The sequence below is a fragment of the Nyctibius grandis genome, chromosome 23 (genome assembly GCF_013368605.1).
Source record: "Nyctibius grandis isolate bNycGra1 chromosome 23, bNycGra1.pri, whole genome shotgun sequence".
NCBI lineage: Eukaryota > Metazoa > Chordata > Aves > Nyctibiiformes > Nyctibiidae > Nyctibius > Nyctibius grandis.
In genome coordinates, this window is record NC_090680.1 from 3,573,202 (window position 1) to 3,596,621 (window position 23,420).

Sequence of the window (23,420 nt, forward strand, 5' to 3'; positions counted from 1 at the left end):
TCTAATTGAGAAACAGTGCAGCAAGGAGAGTGGTCAAGAGAAAAGCAAACAGAACAATTTTTCAAGGAGCTAATCCACCTATCCAAATATTGGCACTAGGCATCGCAACACACTGTTTTTGAAAGGGTAAATCTTGTTGAGAGGTGGCTTAACTCTTTGACCTCATTTCTTCAGTTAAAAACTGGAGCTGTGTAAAAGATCAGTGGCAAGATCCAAGCTGATACAGAAGTGCCAGTCTTTAGGTTTTAGATGTGAACTCGGTGTTCAGAGTAACCTCACTGAAAACAGGGATGGGCTACAGGGATTGTCAGCTTGCAAAAGCACAGGAGATTCAGGGGCTGTGTGATTTAGCTATGAAATGTTTGGGTCCAGCTTGCAGAGAAAGAGCCACAGCAATGCGTGAGCTTCTAAGGTAACGCTCTTTCCCATTTCAAGTAAATTTGGGCCAATTTGTAATTTCTTTAGCCTTCTTCCAAGTTTCAAACATAAAAGGATGGAAGTCTATGGGCTAACTTGAATCTCTGGGGTTTTTCTTAAATTTTTTTGTAATTTTTAAGTTAGGTTGAAGTTCTGGGTTCATTTTTACCCTCTCATCCCAAGAGGTATTAGCAGACGTAAGACAGAAGGGAGCAAACCCACTATATCTAAAAACAGGGGAACATTTTCATGGATGCCTACGAAAGCGAGCCACTTGATTCTTGCACAATAGTATATTGAGCACATCTTGCTCTATGGGAGACACAAGAGTCTTGTAAGAAACATAATAAAGATTTTTAAAGATGCCACCAAGCACAGACCAGCCCTGTAGTTCCTAGACTGACAGACTGGCACAGTTGGTACCACTGAGCATCATCACATGAGGTTTCCCTAAGGTCTGGGACTGACGTAAGGATTTGTGGAATTAAACTAGAGGCTACATTGCAGTCCATCCCTGCTCTTCACTGGCAGGACAGAAATGATATGGTCCTGTCAGGCTTCTTTTGGGACTTACCCCAAATGGGACTTGTTGCCGTTGATCTTTTCTTTGGTCTTGGGTCTGTGAGGAAGGACTTGTCATCAAACCGTATAACAATGATAGCATGACTGCTTTGTCCAAAACGGGAGAACTTGCAGGGAAAGGAGTACATGAGGCCAAATGAGAGGAAACCAGCTGACAGAGTCACCGCAGACTGTAACGGCTGACTGCTTGCTGTTGTATTTTAATTGCCTTTCATAGGTTTCCATGACATGCAAGAAAGCCCAGTGCCCCGCATCAGCTCTCAGCTTGCATTACCTTCCTGTGTTTAACACAGTGGGAAACAAACACCAATCGATTTTTCTCCCCGCCGCCCCCCCGCCGGCCCATCCTTTTTCTGTAGGTGGTGGAGGAAGAGGGCACAGCCCCCCACAGAGCTGACCACACTGCTGGGAGGAGAGATTGGTGTCCTGCCATCAGTGTGTGCACAGCAAATAACCCCTGTGCCTGGGCTGCAATTCTTTGTCAGACCTCCTGTTTTCAACCTCTGTTTTATTAGCTGCTCCAGCATGGTTCCCTCAGCCCTGAGGACTTAGCAACTCCTGACTTCTTAAGCCACTCAAAGATCTGGTGTCATCTCAGTGATTCATCTAGCTGATGACACCTTCTGCCTCACGTTGTTGTAAAGTAATCTCCAACAGGCAGCGGGCAGAAATGTGGGGATGCAGAAACAGTGCAACTATTGGTTTGTTCATGTTTATGTCATTTTCTTGGCAGTAGGATTAAAGCTTGATGTTTGGTAGCATAGTCATGACAACTCACATTGCAGCATGCAACATTTAGGGAGAATAATATTGTAGCTGTGACATTAGATGACTTAAGTTACCTCATGGTTCATAATTTACTTTACACATTGGAATCACAGCCAAGTTCTGTTCAAGAGCAATTCATCTATCCAAAAAATGCTGTTTGTGTTCATTAAAAAAGTGTTAGCAAATTTGGGTTAAATTCAGTAAGTAATTTTGAAAACAAGAAGTAAAAAAAAAAGTAATTTTCTTTGACATGAAATAATTTTTTAGAAACTGTATCTCAAGCTGAGGCAGAACATTAATTCCTTCTTTTGGTTCAGCAAAGAGCAGAAGAAAACAGCTGGTCAAACAGAAGGCTTTGACCTGAAGCAGGGTTGGTTTTTTTTTTCAGGGGGCAGTTCCCTTTCTTCCTTGTGTTCACATGTGAATTTTGAATGGAAAATCTAATCAGTTGCTGAGATACAGTGGTATATTGCACACCTGCTCCATGCCCACACTCAGGGTTGTGTGTGAGCCTGTGATGACCTTTAGTGGTCATTTATGAATATGAGTGAAGAGGGAGTGGAAATTGAGAGATGCAGGAGACCTGCTGTGGCTGCTTCAAGCAGACAGCCCCCGCTGACACGCACCCACGGCTGGGATGCAAGCTGTGTCTGAGCTGTCAGCTCGTGGCTTCCAGCTCCTGGGCAGAGGCATCAGCGACGATGGCAAGTCGTCCCAAGTGGTCTCTCCTGCTGGGTTTGGTCAGCACAGTCCCTCAAGAGAAAGCACAGAGACGTCATTCAGTCTGGGGAGGCTGCTCGCAACCTGGAAGGTTTTATTTGCGTGCTACTTGCGTGGGGTTTGGGGAGAAAGTCCCCACGAAAAATGCAGGTTTTCTTAACCCTGGCCGTGTCAACAGGTGCCCATGCTGCCCCAGCCAGGGAGCTCCTCGGGCACAGTCCTCGGCTCACACGGCAGCCAGCTTTACATGTAAGGAGAAAATGCACTTGCTGATGAGCAAGGTCCCGTGAACGCCAGGGGAAACCATGCCAGGGTGTTTCCTCCTGCTCTGACTCATTCTCATTCATGAAGGCAGAGCCAGGCCAGAGCCCTTCCTGGCACTGCACTAGTTTTTTGGTTTATGTGTAATAGCTACAGTCCTAAGGGCATGGGAGGCATGAGGCCAGCTTAAACAATAAATACCCCGCTGTGTCTTGCTGCTTAAACAGAGTAATTACTGCCTCACTACGTGTGACCCCTCTGTTCCTGTCCCTCTGGCAGTTGTTATTTCATGGTTCCCTTTACACAAGGGACGTCTGTGCCTCTCTCCGTGCCATACATCTGTTTGCCACCGTCTCGCCTCCCGTCCTTCTCACTCGCTCTGTCTCAGTGTGTTTCTCTCTGTCAGTAGCTGACTACCATTTTCTCTTTTTCTCAGTCACTGAAGAATCTCACTGTTTGCATTTCTCTCTCCCTCTCTTCATTTCCCTTTTTCTCCATCTATTTTTCTCTCGCTCCCAAGCTTTCCCCATTTTCACCACTTCCCATGCCACGCTGTTTTTTCTGCCTTCCCTCCTCACTGTAGCGTTTTACCACTAGCTGTCCCTTTGCTCATGCACCATCTGCTGCTCTCCACTGATCTCTTTGCTAAAAACAAGCCTCTTCAACTAAGGGACAGAAAAAAAAGTGCCAAGCTCATTGGAATCTGTGATGGCTGAGGAGACAAACACTGATGAATGAAAACTTCAAAGTTTTGAATTAGTAAAAAAAAAAATCCCAGCTGGAGGTAAACCAAAAATTTATGTCAAAGGCTCCCTTAGCTATTTTTGTCTTTCAGAAGCCTGTTCCTAGGGAATGTAGGGTGCACAAGGAAGGAAGAAAGTTAGGTGAGCAAAACCTTAAACAATAAATGGGGAGTGCAGAGAGAACAAAACCTGCAGTTCAGCATTGGGAGTTGCTACACACAAAAAACTTCAAATGCCATTTATTGATTTGCAATCTTTTTTATCCCCTTGCATCTTGTTTTAGGCAGAGGAGGGCCCAACAAAGGTGCATAACCCCTTCTGCTCTCCCCTCTTCAGGACTACAGAGAGGCTTGGAAGGAAAAACAACACAGGAGCAGGGTATCTGATCTCTTTCTCCAAATACCAAATGCAAACAGATACTTTCAGCGGGTCTGAACTTCAGTTGTTTAAAACCACCACAGTATTTAAAAAAAAAAAAAAAAAGAGAGAACTAAAGTAATTTCAGCACAAGAAGGAGCCCAGTGTTGGATGCACAAACAAGAGAGGACAGAGCAAATGTGGCTGCCGCCTCTGCAGACTAGCTTCCCCTTTGGAGGTGTGAGGAACTAGGGGATGAAGGGAAAGGCCTCTCTGGTAGAGCACATGGCTGAACACATTGCTGGTCTCTTGGCTACCTGGAAGAGCTGTCTGCACACAGGACAAGTGGGGTTTCATCTGGGTGTGTGTCATTTCTAGAAAGGAAGAGTTTAGCCTTTGAGGAAAGAGTGATGGTGCGTGGCAGTGCAAGGGGCTGTTTGGGCGGAGATGGGAAGGACCCATAAATACATGGGGAGAGTGTAAATCTGCATTTCTGCACACACAGTGGCCTTTATATATATAAAAATACATAAAATAAATAATATATAAAATACAGAATATAATATATATATTTTATATATCTCTCATATATATGTGAGAGCATAGACAGGTGTGCACACCAACAGGGGACGATATGCAGATCCCATGGGCTTGTACAAGGCTATCTCCAAAGGTTGGAGGGAGGGGGAGGCTTCTTGCCAGCAGGTTAGCATTGCTGAGCAGGTTTGCTGTTGGGGTTCATTATTTCCTTTACTGGGTCCAATTAGGAAACCAGCGGATAGGAAATGTGGCTGAGGCAAGTGGGTCTTCAAAGCCTTCCTCCTGCACACATCAAAGCCGTCTGCAGCAGATCCCTCTGCAAAAAGGGCTCTGCCAGCTCCGAGCAGCGGCAGGCGCCTGGCTCGCTCTGCTCGGGGTCGTTCCCTGTTGGTTTGATTGTCAAGCCTCCCAGGCTCGTACTCTCTATCTCCAGCCTCCAGAGCAGAAACCTCCTCTTTCTGATTTACTGGGACAGAGCTAAGGAGCTACAGCTTGGCAAGACAGTGTTTAATGGGGCTGCAGCAACAAACCAAGCTAACTATGAACACGTGAAAGGCAAAAACCTGCAGGGAAGAAGGTTGCCTGGAGTTATGGGAAGGGATGCTTTGGGATGAGAAGAGCTGCACGAGGAGTCATCCCCCTCAGGGAAACCTGGAAGGCCCCTCACTGGGAAGGGTTGTACTGAACCAGACAGAACAGCCAGGGCACAACCCTTGTCAGCGAGGAAGGTTTGGCAGTAGGGTCAGGATTTTGTCCCTGGATAACATGCTCAAGGCAAATGTCTTCTCTCAGTGGGAACGGAGTGGCTCACTTGCCAGGAGCTGGCAGCCCGTCTCTTTACCTAATAAAATATGTTCGTTGTTACCGGTACCGAGGAGCATTGTCCAAGCCTTCTCCCTCCCCGGTTTGATAAACTGCACAGTGACAACCATCAGCTCCCTGGCAAAGCTGGCTCCTGCGCAGGAACATCTGCAAATTCACTCGATGTATCAAGCTCTGTTCCTGCTCCCCCCGCCCCGCTTTTGCCTTAGAGGTTAAAGTTAATGTGACTCACCTAATCTGGCTGCCAAGGTGAATTAGTGAAAACATCTCTACAGCTCTGTGCAAGATACCACAACCTGACATTTTTCTAACACACTGTGATACATCTTTCCTCTCCCTGATCTGTACTGTGACACCTCAATTTTATATAAATGCTTTTGGTAGAAATGGTTAACGTACTCTTAGAGGGGACAGGGCTGCAAGGAAAAGGGTCTGTTTTGCAAGTAAGAGTAGCTGCGTTCTTGTAGCAAAATGTTGATGCCTAGGGTTGAAACAGGTCACCAGCACAGGGACAAGAACAGTGCTACCGCTGTTTGAGCGAGAGACCGTCACAGAAGCTTTCCCTGTAGCGTTATGCTCATATCTGTGTCCTGGAGCAGGGAAATGAGGAGCTGAATAGGCCTGTTGACGTCTTTGGCATGCCCTTTAAAACAGAAATCCTCCCTTTACTCGTTCCCAGAGAGCTCCACCGGGCAAACCAGCAGCTCATCGTGTCTTAGGAAGCGTTGTGCATAGCTGTGAAAGTTCTCCTGCTGGACACAGTACATGGTTTAGACTTTTAAGTTCATGTACATATGCAGGGGAGAAGCTGAAAAACATCGTCTCTTAGGAAAGTATGTACCCTGATAGGATACTTTGAAGCTCCATTGATGTGGTTCTCTGACAGACAGACATAACAGCACCCTTAATGAGGGTGCCACTCCATTAGGGCTGGTTAAGTCACCCTCAACCCTCTTTTCATTACGGTGACAGTCGTGTGACAAGGGCAAATTGCAGGAGAAGCAAGTCCCACTTGGAATGAACCCTGTGTATAAACAAGGCAGAATTGCAGAGCAAATGATTTGCAAAGCAGAGGCAAATTATGTTTTAACCTTTTCTTTGTGAGTCTTTCCCTGCTGTCTGATTAACTTTCCAGTCAACTGGCTGACCTACCAACTGGGAGTGCTGCTGTGAAAGGAGGGGAGTGTCTGTTGTCAGCTCAAATTGGGGGTGGGATTTTCAAAGGGCATTATTAGCAGGTAGCAGTATGTGCTAAGGAGATCTGGGAATTAAAAGAGTTCCCAAACGAAAATGGATCGTGCTGTGGCAGAACCACAAACAATACATGGGCTGTACAGACAGCACAGCGCAGAAGTTGCGATGCAATCCTTCATCTGTGTTCAGCCATGGTAGCACTTCATCTGAAATGCTGTGTTCAGTTTGGGGTATTGGACTTCCAGAAAAATGTGAACTTGTCAGAGAGGTCTAAAAGGAAAGAAAAAGAATGACTGAGGGTCTAAAAAAACCTCACCTAGAGAGGAAGGTTGAAAGACCCTGGCAATGTTCAGCCAAAAAAAAAAAAAGATGACAACTGAGGGAGGAACATAAGTGATTTAAAAGTTGATAAAAGGCTATTGCAGAGAAGGAGGGAATGATTTGTTCTTTTTGTCTACAGTGGCTAAGACAAAAATAATAGCTTTAAATTGCAGCAAGGGAGACTCGGGTCAAACTTCAGGGAAGCTGCTCCAGTGGTAAGGACAGTGAAGCACGGGAACAGATTGTCTGGAGTAGCTGCAGTCTCTGCCGCTGGAGAGCAGAGGGTGGCTGTCTCCCTGACATGACCCATGTGTCCTACTTTGAGGTTGAGGAACGGGCTGGATGGTGACTGAAGTCCCTTCCAGTACTATGACTCACCTAACTCTGGTCCTAAAAGGGTTAAGATTCCCTAACATATTCATGACTTACAGCGATAAACAAGTACCTGTGAAAATCCCACCCTGCTTCCTTCTCCACTGGCTCTCCATAGCATCACCCCCAGTGCTCAGCAGAGGATTGAGAGCACTGGGTGGGCAGCAGGAGCCCACTTTGCCTCCCTACCTTGTAAAATACACCGCTGCGGTGCAGTAAGGCCCTTCAGCAAACTGTTAGGGGATGCGAAAACCTGCCTCAAAGCAGTTGTAAGTTTTAGACATAGCAAAGAGATTTCCTCTCACCTGAACATCTGGTAGGAGCTGGAAAAGGGGCTGCTGGTTAGCCCTGCTGAAAGAGAGGGGAAACCTTGTCTTGGCATGAATTTGATAGGTACACTGCTGTTTTCGTGCTGAGTCTCTGTGACAGGGGGTTGTTTTCCCCTAGAACGGTTCTGAAAATTGCCTGGGAAAAAAAAATTAAAAAGGCAAAAATAATTATGTAAGGGACAGAGTTCTGAGCAGATTTTGAAGTTGCTGCAGTCCCTATCTCTGATGCAAAGGGAAATGCACACAGCTGGCATCGCCAGCATGTGCGGCCAGCCTGACCTGGCCAACGCGCGGCAGCAAGGCTGTGCCTGCGTGGTGGGATTCATTGGAGGTGGTTCCCCAGGAACTTTAGCTCTGGAGACAGGGCTTACCCACTGCTTTCACACAGTGCTGCAGAGCCAAGGACAAAAGCCCCATCCCCGCAGGCACTATTTGAACTCCATCAAACAACTCTGAGCACTTACATGAAATGGGCAGGGTTTCAGGAGTACTTGGCACCTATGAGCAGAAAATGTCCTCTGGGCAGAGAGTTGCTTTGGAAAATCTGAGCAGCGCTCTCTGAGGAACCTGAATGGGAGCCCTTGTGACCTGACCTTTTTTTTTTTTTCAAATCTGGCTTTTACCCTTTCAGGGTTGGGGGAGGCTTTCTCTGAACACACACAGGCACACAGCTGGGGCTTGTGGCTTTGCATGCTGCAGACCAGTGCTTGCAGCCCTCTCAGAGGAGGGAAGCATCTCCCTTTACACTGCTGCCAATGTGGTTCAGATTCTTCCCAGGAGGAGCCTTGCTTTGCTTTCTGAAGGAATAGGGTAGATATCCTGATCCTAATATTTCATGCTTCCCTGGCACCTTTCATCCAGCGATTCCAATGTGTTTTACACAGGTCATCATCACCGCCCTTCTCTGACCGGGAGGCGATGGGAGAGAGGGGCTATTAGCCGCAGTTCACAGAGCAAGAGCAAGGGAGTGACACACCCAAGGTCATAGACTGAATTAACAGCAAGGCCACAGACCTCCCCTGATTGCTGCCCCTGTCTGTAACCCCAGCGCTCAAGTCACTGCTTTCAAAACTGTGTCAGCGAGGCAGCGCTGTTTAAATATGTCATTTCGTATGTACAGTAGATCAGGGACTCATGATGATTATTGGTCTCCCCGGATCAAATTGCACTTTGTTTCTCTCAGTTTGGCCATGTTTAACAGTAGCTCGATCAGATCGATGGCACTTCAGGGTGGTGGTTGCGCTGAGAGACAGAAAGACATTTTTCACAGTTTTGCAGCAGAGAAGAGGGTGCTGACAATACAGCACCACATCTGAGGACCCGGCTAGCCCTGAACCAGCCCATCGGCCACAGGCTGACTAACCTCCCCTGATACTCAGCCATCACACCAGTGAACTTACTTCGGTTGTACGTGGTGGTGATTTTGCTTCTCGGCCTGGAAACCCTGTGAGATGCAATGTTTTGGTACCACTTGTGTGCTTCCTTCTGGATTTTCAGAACCCAAATTTTCCATAACTAAATCAAATGCTAGTATCTTGCTGATATGGCTTCTGAGATAACTTTAAAATCGCTCATGACTGTTGTTTATTTGCAGAATCCCTGTTGTGATTGTTTCTCCATAGCAATTAGCAGAAGACTTCCCAAATCTGAATGCCTAACAGAGCCACCATCTGTATTTTTCTGTCCTACCAGGCAGAGAGTTTGAAGGCGAGGAAGAGTATCTGGAGATCCTAGGGATCACGCGAGAGCAATCGGGCAAGTACGAATGCAAAGCTGCCAACGAGGTTGCTTCAGCAGATGTCAAGCAAGTCCGGGTCACTGTGAACTGTGAGTACCTCGCAACTGGAGCGGGTCAACGGGGAGAGCTTTGCCCATGGGCAGAGGTGACTTTAGGATAAATAGAGAAGCCTTTCTGGGTTTATATTATATGATCTAAAATGGGGGTGGTGCTGAGGAAACTATCTGCAATTAGACACTTATTGCAGGTATATTTTGTGCTTTAAACCTGGTAATGTGTAAGCAAAGAAGGAAAAAGAGAGAAAAAAAGAGAGGATCTGTGAGCTGCCCTGCGCCTCCCCTCAGAAACACTGGCGATGCCTTGTTTTCACTCATTGATATTCGGGAGAACAGTAGCGTGAAGAGAAGCTTCAGCAAGGCAGCAAGGAGAGATAAGGGAGGGTTTAGCTGGCTCAGAACAAACACACGCCTGCCTGCACCCAGCCATCTCAGCAGTGCCTACATGGGTATCACAGGGGCCTGGGGGGACAGGCAGTAGAGGCATGTGTTAATGAGAGGGTGCAAAAACTTGACTTTTATGCTGGTTTCAAGTCGTTAGCATAAAGCCCTCTCTAAGAGACCCTCCGTGCACCAGTGCAATACAGATGGGGGCTTGACTAAAGGGTACGGCCATCCACCTGAAAACACCGAGAGGCACGGTTAGCTGTGTGGCTGACATCCACACCTGTGTGAGTGGGGCATGGACCCCATCGCCCATACGTGCTTAGACAGACGTCCACTTCACTCTGCTGGCGTGCTCCTCTCACAGGGACACGAGATATTTCAGACCACTGTTACTCTTATAATTCTACATGTGTGTATGTCCACCTCCATATTTGTATGGCTCATAGTTGGCACTGGCATGATTTAAAATGAATATCCCTGTCTGCCTGCTCTGTTTCCTTGCTTGGAGGCTAATAACTCTGCAGCAGGGATGGATGAACGGGAGGTATATCCTCTCCTGACCTTCTTCAGTTTATATACCAGAATATTAACTTAAATGGAAATTGGAGATGGTTACAGACATGTTTCAGGGTGGATGTGCATGGCCTTGATTCACAGGTAGCACTCTCAGGGAGTGGGTTAGGGCAGAGAGCTGACAGCAGCAAGTGCTTCAGCCCATCCCAGTCTAATTTGCCACCACAGGTGATTTTAGCACCTTTTAATACCATTCTTGCTCTTTGTCTCTTTCTCTCCCTTTGGGCCATCACATCAGATCAACTTGTCTGTCTTGCTTTGAAGTCAAGGTCATAGGCTCCCTGCAGCATTTTCAGAATCCACAGAGTTTTTTATAATTCCCTTAGAAATTGGGTGGCAGTGGTTTAATACCGGCTGCTTCATGGGCCAAATTTGGCATTAATGCGAAACTGTAGTAGCAGATTTTCTGCACTAAAACTGTTGAAGGTTTTTTTCCTGTCAAAAACAGCTGAGTTTATAAACCCGAGACATTCCATGAGAACCAATTAATATTTCCAAATATTTCTGTGAAACATAATTGCAACGATGCTTTTAACATGGTTGAAACAGATTGTTTGTATAAAGTCAGAATGTTTGATTTTGACTTAGTTTCAACTCATAATAGCTGTGCTAAGTGAGATCTTAAACATTTTTACTGTTGGAATATATGAAAATACAATGTGATAGCGACATGCAATATTATTATGTGGCCTAATTTGTAATGTAATCAACTTATAAATTCCTTCAGGACAGATCTTTCCTTTCAAAACAAAGGGAGAAAATCTAAGAGGTCATGAGGGCCATGCACAGGAAAAAAATCAGTCCTGTTTGGGGAATGAAAGCTAGACATTTGCATACATCTTCCCTTATCTTGACACCACAAGCAGCAGAAAGTGGGAAGACTACAGTAAGTTTGAAAAATGGGACCTGCCCAACCTCAGGAGCTTCCTGGCCATCTCTTATCACCCACTGACGCTGTGGAGCACGTAGCTTGTCAGCCGGACTGCAGGAGAGAGCATCCTCGCTTTGCTTTGGTCTCACACTACCACCTTCAGGCTCCCAGAGTAATGGCCCTTGCACATCACAGACAGGGAAACTGAGGCCTGGGGAGGAGTGAGGGGAAAACAGCTAAAGGGAACCCACTCCTCGGGGAGCTAAATGCAGAGCGGCTGCTTTCTGAGTACAATAGGAGAGAGACTGAGACTATTGAGTAGCAGTCTTTACTTTCTGAGACTGCTCAGAGCGAGGGGCTGGGCTCCCTGGCCGCAGCCCGGGGAGCACACACCCGCCAGGGTCATTTTCTTGGTGCTTGTTCATTTTGTGACTCACCTCTTGCACTGGATTCAGTGAAATGGAAAAGATTTGTCTCGCTGCAGACAGCAAGAAGATACACTGCTCGAACCACCAAAGCGAAGAGGGCTGCTTAAAAAAATCACCTTCACTATCCTTTTATTACCCCTCCTCCTTTCCAAATTAAAATATTTGCCTGAACCCACAGCCTTTGAATGTAGGATCCTATTTATGTACACTTATTAATATTTATGATGTTAGAGGGCGCGCTGCAATATCCCTAAAGCCCTGCATAAAATCCCGATTAAGGTCAGGAAAGGGATCACATTGAGATGGCTAATGTGTTCACAAACAAACTTCTTTCCATACATTTTCCAGACAGAATTTTGTTTTTTTCTTTGACTGGCACGATCCATTTTGATTCTTTTTTTGGCCTTTCAGTGCTGGGATGGATACAGACGGCGGAGCTGTGCTCTGTACTCACAGAGTGTGTTTTATGGTAACTTGAGTCTCAGAAAAGTAGCTGTCTTAGTTGCAGCCCCGTAATCTCAGGGTATGCAAGTATTAGTGATGAGAGACAAGGCACTTATTCCCTGATCCCTCTGAGCAGCAAGGTGGAAATAATTCTGTCTTTTAACATGTAAAGCTTGTCACTTAACATTTTGAGCATGGGGCGGGGATTGAAGATGTGGGTGCCTACCCTACCTGGCACCCAGCCAGCACTGAGACCTAGCTCCAGCAGAGCACACTGATGTGTTTCCCAAGTTTTGTTTGCCCATGGCACAACTCTCAGGCTTCAAAGTAAGCAGAGGTGGGAGCACCGTGCTGGGCTGAGGGCAAGCTTCACGCAGAGCAATCACAAGCAACCCCTCTTGGAGCCTGTGACAAAGCATGATGTCCAGGAATGTTTGGGCAGGATTTGTAACCTTAGACACCTAAGGGAAGTGTCTCAACAAGTGGTCTGGCTCTCAAAGTTGCACCAACAGCTTCTGCTAAAGCTTTTTCTTTTTAAGTTGTGAATGTGTTTGTCTCATACATGTTGCCTCAGTCCTTTCTTACTACAGTTTTGACATTAGACACACAGTTGTATGGAAAATAATTTTCATGCTAGTGTTAAACTCCTACTTTATTCATTTTACTTTTGCTGTCTTCCTTTACTCTTCATGAAGTCTTTCTCTCATCTTCTTCTCTTTCATGAGCCTATGGGAACTAGAGATCCACAGGTAAATATTCATAAATTACAGAAGTCCGTCATTAACCTTAACTCTGCCTGTGTATGCCTGTGCATTTATGACAGAACTTTATTCGGAGTTGCTGAAGAGAAGCACGCGTAAGGAATGATGCTAACGCGGTGTATTAGGGAGAGTTCAAAGAGCAGGTATTCTCCAGAGGAGCAGGGGAGAACGTGTGCCACAGCAAGCAGCAGACATGGGCCTCCACCAGCCCGAATGGTTTCCATGACAGGAAGCCAGCCCTGCCATAGTTTGCTGTTTCATTCCACCTGGAAGTGTGTGAAGTGACCATGTGTTTCCTTCCTGCAGACCCTCCCACCATCACAGAGTCCAAGAGCAATGAAGCGGCCACGGGACGACAAGCCTTACTCCGGTGCGAAGCGTCAGCAGTGCCCACGCCTGATTTTGAGTGGTACAGAGATGATACCAGGTAAGACCTTTAGCTCGCCTCTTCCCTTCTCTCCTTTTCAGTTCACTCAATAGAAGATCCTTAAAGAATCACCTATCGTCTTCCCCAACTCTTCTCAAACAAATAACTCTTCACAACCCATATAAGTCATGATGGTCCCATCAGACTCGGCAGAGCCAGCATGGTCAGGGCTGGAGGAAGCAATTCCTTTCTGCGCTGGGGATGCTGAAGGAAGTGCAGAGGATGGAGCTCTTGCCTTTAAGTCAGTTATGGGCCAATACACAATTAAGACATCAATAGTACTTTCTTCCTGACGATGTTCATGCATTAAATACCCATGATACAGTCAGAAAAATAGGCAGTGTTAGTCTCCAAGTAGGTAATGCCGCTCTAAGTGCCTTCATCTAGGAGAAGGAGCTGCTGAGGTGTAATATTGCCTCATCTGTGTGACCTGAGCCACCCAGATTTGCATATGAGAGAAAATGAGAAAAGGGATCTGTCCCTTATACTTGAGTATTTGCCTGTCATTAAGAAGGTTGTGTTATTATCCTAGTTTTTAACCTGACCCGTGTGCACAGGCTCAGCGCTGACTCAGCTTTAGTATATACACATATTGGAACACATGAATTGGTGTGTTTCACTAAAAACCTCTCGTTCAAATACGGACTAGCCCTCAGCTTGCCATGGTGCGTTCATTTCCAAGTGTTAGTTGGTGCTGGGTAAAGGCTTCCTCCCTTTCCCTCGGCTTTTCTTGCTTCTCCACTGCTTTACTGGCGGCTTTCCACCCCACTATGCTCCTTCTTCCTTTCATTCCCTCCTCCTGCTTTCTGTCAATGCCTTCTTTGGTCTCTTTCTTCTCACATCTCCTTCTCCTCCATCCTCACCTGCCAGCTCAGCTGAATGGCTTTGGTTTACTGCCTGCCAGGCAGTGGTTTCCTTCCCAGTACACAACTGCCATTGCACTACACACCTCTTCTCCTGTCTTCCCAGGATAAACAGCGCCAACGGTCTGGAGATAAAGAGCACAGGAAGCCAGTCTCTGCTGATGGTGGCCAACGTCACTGAGGAACACTACGGGAACTACACCTGCGTGGCTGCCAACAAGCTGGGGGTCACAAATGCCAGCCTATATCTTTACAGTAAGTATGGGAGAGGGTGAAGGGAGGTCCAGATCGCTCTCGCAAAGACCAGGCTATGTAGGAAGCACACGGTGACCAAAACTCAGGAAAGCATCCGCTTGCCACCCCCACCCCTCAAAACCTCCAGCCATGAACTGGCTTTCAGTGCTCTGCTTCAGATACCTACATGTTCATACTTGCCATGAAACACAAACACAGCCAAATTAAAGGGTTTACAGTCAAGCCCTTTGATTGACTTTCTTTGCTGAAGTCAGATTTTGTTAAAATAATAAAAACATGTTTGTTTTAAAGCTGGAAACAAAAAAAAAAAAACCTTTAGAATGACAGCCCCTTTAATAAGGAGACAGAAGGCCAGGACTCAGAGGGTCTGTGACAGCTGAGAAATGACAAGTAATTCAGAGAGATGGAGAGAACTAGCCACTGAGCCTGAGGAGAACAAGAGAGGGTCAAGAAAAAGAGAAATGAGTTTGAAAATGGAAGGGAAAGAAGTGGGAAAAGACAGAATGATTTAAAGGGGCATACCGTAGGGAACATGGGGGAAAAGGTAATCAGCAGATGAAATATGGAATAAAATTCCTTAGATCTCATTGTGCTACCTTTCAGTTACTGAGTTTGTCATAGTAAGTGTAAACAGACAGAAGTTGGGACTAGACCAAACTCTACAGCAGAATTATCTACTGGTTCTGAATTCTGCAGCTGATTCAAACCTGACCCTAAACAGAGCCCCTGCCCCTCACCTACCACCCATGCACACGTACAAACTGGTGTATTCCAAACGCAGTTCCTGATTCCAGGGCCAAAACTTGGGCTCGACTTGGACCACACATTGTTATTGCCACCAGAAATAATAGACTGCAGCAGAATCTGTTGATTCATGGATGGACACATGAATGGACACATAGACACAAAGTGACTTAGGGCTGTATTCCTCTGACAGTCCCAAATTGAATTAAAACACTCAGGGCATGATCTGCACATCCTTTTAAACAGAAAAAAGATAAGCTGTGTAAAGCAGTCTTAGTATGGGACGCAGTTTAGTCTAGTTTCTGCTGTGTGTGGTCAGATTAATCAAATAATCAGAAAAACAATGTTTTGGTTTGTTTTTTTTTAACAGATGTAGTGCAAAAGGATAATTGGCATTCTTTGTTTACCACCTCTGGATTTACTTCATGGCTGATTGAATTTTTGCAAAATTTGGGTATATTCTGTGGAAGTTCTTTTCTAAAGAACAGATATTATAATAAAATAACATATATTTGATTTCCTGTAGCATTGCAGCACACAAAGCAAATTTCTGCTTTGAAAGTCTTTTCACCCTGGTCTTGTGACTGTCATGAGATTCAAATAAAATCCTCAGGCAGCAATCTGGAACACAATTTTCAAATACTCCAGATTTGTTCTTGCTGATATTAATATAATGCTAAGTTTAGAATCCATTATTTGTGGCTGAATTCTAAATTTGTCCCCCTCTGTTGGTTCCTGCTACACAGATGAGCTGAAATGCATCACTGAAACAAAATATAAGATGAAATTCAATAACGTGTGTACGCACACGTGATTTTAGCTGAGGGGGGGTCGTTTTGCTAGAAAAGCATTTTGCGTGACTTCAGAACTTCACCCCAAAGGATCTCAAAGGATTGCTAGCAATTAATATTTTAACATCACAAGTTATTTAGAAATGGGTGAGTGTTATTAGCACCATTTTGCAGTAGGAAACTAAGGTACAGAGCGAAGAAGTGGTTTACCCATGGTTGTAAAATGAGCGGCAGAACCTGTAAGAGACCCAGGGAGATCTTGCGAAGTTGCCATTAACTATTCCAGGAGGAATATGGCAACTATTAAAGATGACTCGCAACAGCGAGGGTCCTATTTTAGCCTCCTTTTGATGTATATGAAGAAAATGTTCCTTCTTTCAGGTTGTTGGATTTTGTTTATCATTTTTACCTTAGAAATTCAAGGTCTGTTTACGCTGGGAAATGCTAGAGAGCTTCACACGAGCCAGAAGAATGGAGGTGCAGGAGCTGACAGAGATTTGATGATTTTCAGTAGACTGTTTCTAACTTTTATTTTTGTTGCTTAGCCAATCCCTATTTCTGCAGTGTGCAATTGCTTCGTATTGTTTCGGGAAATCTCTGTTTTCCTTCTAGTTAGCGTGGAAGAGAGAAAGAGAGAAAAAAATAAATTCAGGCAGACTACAGCTGGTATTTCTAAGGTTAAGAAATTGGGGAGGGGGGGGAACGAGTGAAGAGAATCTAGCCTCATAAAGATAAAGAAAACAACTGAAAAAACCTACAAGCCCAGATGAAAAAAATGATGTAGTGATCACACAGTAGCTGAAAGAACAGGTAATGCACACTGCCAGCCACGCACCCAGGCAGAAAAATAAAGGAGTGCCAAGTTTTTGCAAGGTACAGCAGATACTCAAATACTTGGGAATGTTTTTCATCCCTAGAATGAGAGATTTTATTTCTTTTTTTAAACAGAGAACAAGCTCACTGTAGGGCAACATCCCACTGGGGAAGCAGATGCAGTGTCCCTTTGCAGCACAAAAAAAGAATGACAGCCAGAAGTGAAGAAACGACCAAAAAGTTAATAATGAGGTACTGGCAGCTTTGCAGTTAATAATGAGGTACTGGCAGCTTTGCCTGAGGTGGAGGGCAGAAGGGGAGCTAGCAAAATGATGTGAAAGAACAGTTTAGCAATAGAGAAAAATGGGTGACCACCATTCCAGGAAATCTCAGGCAGCATTGAAAAGCTCTCGGAGAGACCGAGTGCCTTAGATGTCAATGCCATAGAGAGAAGATACATTAAAATATAAAAGCAGCTCCCTGGAGCTGTATGAATAGCTAGCTAGCGATCTTCCATAAAGGACGTGGCAGCAGAATTGCCTGCTGTAGGTGGAGAGATTTATACCCCTCACTCCTGGAGACCTGAGTTTACAACAACATAAAAATGGCTATACCAAAGGTCTCTCTTACCCAGGAACCTGTCTCCAACAGCAGTATGGAATATGTTTGCAGAGAGGGTACTCAGGTACAGTTTGCTGATCCAACTGGTCTAATAGCTTGCTGCCATCCCTTCCTCCCCACTCCTTTTGCTCACTCTGCTCTCTGCCACATGCTTTTGTTGTTTCCCTTATTCTGGTACTCAGTGGACAACCCACCGAGCCAGTTCAACCTGCTAAACCAGTGAAAAAGTAACCAAGCTTTACCGCCCACCCCCTAAAATGCCCCCAAACGTTTTCTTTTGTTGTACTGAGCCCAGTTAGTTTGTGGAAGGGCTCAACAAGCACCAGAGCCCATGCAAGAGAGGAAGCCATATCACACGTCTGTGCATATGAGGATTTCGGAGGCAGACCATGTTTTGCATCTAGTGAGCCAGTAGGTTGCTTCAGCTCTGCCGACCCTAGGAACAGGGTCTGTAAGCCCCAAGCACAAAATCCTGTGAGACCTAGGGAAGGGGCAGTAACACAGATCTCTGTGAAAATTGCCTGACAGAGGCCAAGCCAGGGTCGCCATCACAGAGCAACAGAGGTGAAAAAGTAGTGCCACAACTGAAGGGAAAGGGGTTTTTTTCCTAAGAGTATTAGGAGGGAGGGAAAGTGTCTTCTTGACATTCCACTCAGCTAACAGAGTGCTATGAAAAGCATTATGAGTAAAAGTCACAATCTGTATCTTAACACGAGCTACACAGAAGTGTAAATATGTGCATCTATATATACCAGGTACACGTCTGCTATACGAGCATATAGATACACAGGTTTACGTGCACGTGAGTATGGATGCATACGTATACACCTGTGTGAAGAGTAAGCAAGGACACACACCCTCACAGGCACACAGAAGCAGGGACAGCGCCTGGTGCATTCTAGCAAGGCAGAGAAAAGAAATGAATGCTCTTCCAAATGAGTTGGCTTCTGCCTCCCGCAGAGCTAGCCCATCCCAGAGGGTAAAACAGGAGACACCAGGGCAGTGCCGCGCATCCTTACGCAGTCCTGCTGGCTAAATTGTCTCAATTATAGGAGACTGCCACCTCAGCAGGTCCCCTGCTGCATCCTCTGCGGCTCGCATCCTCTGCACCCTTCAGGGAGTAAGGAAACGCGGGGGTGAAGCAGAAGCTGGCGAGGCTCATGCCAATTAGAAGCCGCAGCAGTCAGCATCCCACCCCTGCCTCCTCGAGAGGCTGCAGGTAGAGTTATCATCTCAGTCAGGCAGTTTTGATCCCACCAAGAGGCATGTTCCTAAGAAGAGCTGGTGCTTGCCTCTAGCTTGTTGTTATTTGTTAGTGCCCCAGCGCAAGTGCTGGCTGTGTGCACACGCTTACACCCCTTCTCCTAACTCTTTGCTCACGCTTTGTTGCGCCTGATCATTTGCTTATGGTGGTTGCTGCTAGGATTTGGAGCGCATCTGTGGCCGAAATCTCTCGTAGTGGCTCTCAGTGCAAACCCTGTGTTTTCCCAGGGGCTGTCAACAATGGGGAGACTCGGGAGAGGAGGAACGTGGTTCGGGTGACAGCCAGATGGGGCCAGGCTGAGACACTGCTCATCAGCCAGGGTGGAGCAATAAAGGCAGCATGCAGCGGTGAGGGGAGCAGAGGCAGAGTCCTTGAATAGAAAGCAGCATGATAATGAGGCCATAGTGCTTTGCTTTAACCGCTTGTGCTGTGAAGTCTGCAGCCTGCTGTGCAGGAAGAAGGTAAAGGGGAGTTGAGTTATTTAACCAAACTAAATAACAAGGAAGTCATGTCAGCACAACAGCCTGCTTTTGCAGAACAATAGTCCCCTGTTGCTACATAAACACAGAGATCCAGGCTAGCCGAGAGGAGTATTTTCTACACAAGAGACAATCTCCCCTGTGCCTGCTGTGGATTCAAACAGCTCCATTACCACCATGAGGGCAGGAGATCTGCCAGTGTCACAGGGACGGGCCTGACCTGCTACATCCTCATGGGCTCCAGTGTGTCAGAAACTAGCTCCTTGCACCAAGGGTGCTGTATAAAGAGCGTTGGCCTCCAAATAGCTGGGCCTGGGTTGATCAGAGAATAATGGCACACTACTGACGTATCCTGCCAAGCTCTATGTCCATCAACACTGATCTTAGCACCATCCTCACAGGTAAGCCAGGAGTCAGCTCATTGCCCCAAGCCTATCAGGTGTTGCACAGTAGCATATCTCTACAGCTAAATGTCTACTTACCCATCAGTCTCTGAGTGGGAACTTGTCTCAGTCAGTACGAGGTATCCAGAAATCTCTGAAGGTAATGAAGGGAGACCCAGTGATCAGAGTCAGGCCTGGGGGTCTTGTATTCTTGGTTCTGCTCCTGGCTCTGCCAACAGTTCATCATTTGACCCTGGGCAAATTGCTTCCTTGCTCTGTGCATCAACTGCACGATCTGTAAAATGGAATTAACACTACTGTTAGCCTCAGACTGAGATCTCTGACACCAGTTTCCCTCAGTGTCTGTGCAACTCTTTGAGATCCTTGTGTGGAAGAAGCAAAGCATGAAGCCAGCAGTCACATATAACGAAGTCCTGCTGTGACGTGTAATGAGGACGCATTGTAAAAACCCTGTAACCAAAACAGCAGGCTCTGTGTACAGCTAGAGATTGATGAGTCTGCAAAAACTCCATTCTCATTCGAAGATAAAGGCTCAAAAGAAACAGAGTGCCCTTGAGGATTCACCAGGGTGACTTCTCCCATGCTCGGATCCTCAGCAGACCTATCACTGGCAAGAAATCCATTGTGGAGGAGGTTCTGGGGAGGCAGCAACTACCCATAGAGGACTTCCACAACTCACCTCTCTGCCAAGGCTATCTTCCTGCCAGAGGTGTAACTAAGAGGAGCTGTAGTGTGATGGCATGAGTGGTCTTGAAAGTCAGAGGGGAGATGTGGCCCATCAACTCCAATTACCTTCACTGCAGGTGCTTAATCCCTCTTGCTGTGTGGATATTATTTGTTTAGTTTTTCAAATGACTTCTCACTGACTCCCAGTCCCAGGGGATGTTGATATATATTAGGTGTGTTGCTAGCAAAATGCCCTGTATATGAAACCTGCTCTAGTTCATCTAATTTGGGGATGGACAACTCCATCAGGTTTGTATCTGCTGCTTGCTTGGTGTGAAAAGTGGCTTGTCCTTTTCTCCTGCATGTTGCTTATTGTTTTTTTTCCCCCCTTAGAACGAGTTTTACCCACACTCCCCAATCCTTTTCCAGGTCAGTATATGTTTTATGTTGAAGTAGCTCTTTAGCGGGGTCATTCTCCATCATCCTGATAAACGCTCAGAGCTAGGGATGGGCAAAACAGTTCAGAAATAAGGAAAATAAGGACTTTCCCTTCTCGTCTACATGTCACTTGGTCCCTTCTGCTCACCACCTTCATCCTTTCCTTCCTCCCTTTTCAGAAAACCAAACAACTAAACAGCAACAACCTTTAGCCAAGCTTTGAGCCATGACATTGTGTCCTCACCCAGGTCTGGACAGTCTTCAGTGAGGTTCAATTTGTATGCAGACCTACTCCTAATATATATTCCAGTCCTAAGCTGTCTTTGCCCACATGTTCTGATTTGGATCAAAAGCATAAGAAGACCTAAAAATCCACCAGAGATGGTGGAAGGGACAAATGAGAAGCTAAAAATTAAATCGCTGCCAGGAGGTTTTTTTCACTCTAGTTGTGCAAACTATTCATGATGAAACACTTCGTTGTCTCATTCCTCCGTCACACACCCCCACGTCTGCCAGCCACATAGTGCTGCATTTGAGGCAGAGAGCATGAAAACAGGTGCACGGTGAGGTGTTACTGTCTGCTTTATTCCAAGAGAAGAATGTATGAAGGCAAAACAGGCTCTGAGTATTTTTTCTATCTCTGTGCTGCCCAAGCATGCCTCAGGTCTAGGCAGTGCGGCCCTGACGTCCACACGAGACTTCTGACAAAGAGCAGAGACTGGGCACTTCCAGAAGGCAGGCCACAGCGTTTGAAAGCAGTGTTTGAAACTAAATCAACAATAAGGCAGCCAGTCCCCGTATTCACTTAAAAAATCTTGGCCTAGGGCTCCTTAGCATCTTCGTTTTACCGCCATGTGATGAAGATGCACTCAACTCATGGGATGTTCAGAGGCCTAAATAGTTAACGTCTGTGCAGAGCTTTGGGGTAGAGTGTTATTACAAACCCATGTTGTTTTGTAAAAGGGCACGTGCCCAAGTGCAGCACCTGCAGGTACTCCCACAAAAAGAACAATAAATGCTGGGTGTTACACCAGCTCCCTTTAACTACTCTGTTTTCAAATCAAGCTCTGCTCTTGGCAACTTGTTCAGGCTGAGGATGTAGTCACAATTGCCTATTTAAAAGGCAAATCCACAAATACAATTAAAGAAAAGTACCTACAAAAAAGGAGGAGGGGAGGGGGAAATCAAGCTACCATTAAAATTAAATCCCAGAGAGTGATTTGTAAATAACATTCAAGGAGCTGAGAAAAGGAATAAAGTAGGCTATTGGGAACCTACTGTGGAAAAATAAATCCAATTAAACACCATTATCTTATGTATTGCAAATGAAACCTGTGCTTGGATATGAAATTAAAGTTGCTGGGGATGTTTGGGATGTAAGGTTTTCAGGAGTTTTCCGATTTTGAGTGTTCTTTTTTAAGCAGAATTTTCAATGACAAATATTTTTGTCTGATGGAAAACCCAGGGCTCTTTCTTTTTATTATTATTTTTATTATATAGCCTTAAATTCCACAGGCAGGCAGTGTTAATTTTTTTCATAGCCAGCCCTGTTTACAGCTGGTTTTGAATTAGTAGCCCATTAAGCTAAATGATAAAGCAAAAACTGCAAGTGAGCAAGGCCAGGATTTCCATACCAAATACCCCTCCTAATCAAGCTGCCAAGGCCATCCTGCACACATCCTTTCAAACACTTCCCCCTTTGTCTTTGAAGTTGCTATTTTTGCCCTTTTACTGCTCCCCAGTCTCCTGCGATCATCTCATCATCTCGAAGGACATCCTGGTGTGACATCACTTCTGTGAGGAGTCTCCAGGAATCTGTGGTGCTAAATGCTGGGTGGGATATCTCCGGTGACCCAGGATATGCAAAGAGGATTTTGCAGAGGGGGAAAGTAGACTTTAAATACTCTGGACATCATTTGTTTTCTGAAAGCCCCTACCAGCTTCTCCAATGTGGGCATTCAGCACAGATATTGGCGTTTATCTCAACATTTGCTTTTACTTTGCTGTTCACCTTCAAAGAAACCTTAGGCATTTTCTTGTTAGACCTTTTTCTCCCTGTGAGTGATGTTCTGAGATGCAGTCCTCAACTCTCAAATAAGCCTCTCCTCAGTGACCAGAATCACAGCTTCCTCCCTCTTTCTCCTTCAATTTCCATTTCTCTTAAGCCTCGGTAACGCTTCCCTGCCCTGTGGGGTTTTGAGCATTAATTTAGAAGGAAGGTGTTTCGAGATGAAGAGCACTGCAGTCATGCTAAGCATTGCTATCATTAACTAGCTGCTGTGGAAACATCTTGCTTTCAGGCAGGGTGGAGACTCAGAAGTTGCCCATTTAACTAAACACATGGAACTTGAATTTGATGGGGTAGTTTCCTAAAAGGCTGGTGAAGCCCAGCTGATTCAGCTCTCAACACAATTGTGCCTGGTAAATTTTCCAGCCCTCCTGATTTTGCAGCCGGTCACTCAAAATGCCCTGAAATGTCTTCTGGGACGATGGCACGTCATTACGTCTTCCTGTCTGCATTGTAACGTCACGTTATAATGGGATGACACAAGACCTGACTGTCACAAAGGAGGCCTTACTGCATCATCAGGTGGCTTTTCAAAAGAATTTTCTTCTAGAAAAGGAGAACTTGCTCATTCCACACCACACGTGCCAACAACAGGGCAAGTGAGATCATTGTTGAACCACAAAGGGGTCTGTCACAATTATGGTGCTAGCTCCATCTCTGTCCTCCATTGTCCCTTGCCCTTTGAACAGACTCCCTCCCCCATGATTAGCACCTAGTGTCCACATCAGAATATCTTAGCCAGACTGATGGGCTTCAAAACCCATCAAAACCTTCAAAACTCTCCTGAGACATCTCAGGAGATTTGTGATGTGATGAGGGTTTACCACAGATTAACCAGGGGCTTTATCAGCATGGTTATCTTGAATGCTCTGGGAGCTCTGCAAGGGAGATGCTGTGTTTCCC

The 23,420-nt window shown here is 45.8% G+C and overlaps 1 protein-coding gene across 2 annotated transcripts in view; it reads left to right on the forward strand.

Annotated features, from left to right (window-relative positions):
- Nucleotides 1-23,420, forward strand: part of LSAMP (limbic system associated membrane protein) — a 319,416-nt gene that overhangs the window by 273,401 nt on the left and 22,595 nt on the right. For both annotated transcript variants that reach the window (XM_068417344.1, XM_068417345.1), the window contains exons 4-6: nt 9,119-9,253; nt 12,991-13,111; nt 14,081-14,229. In XM_068417344.1, coding sequence (XP_068273445.1) covers nt 9,119-9,253; nt 12,991-13,111; nt 14,081-14,229 — 405 coding nt within the window. The remainder of the gene's footprint in view (nt 1-9,118; nt 9,254-12,990; nt 13,112-14,080; nt 14,230-23,420) is intronic.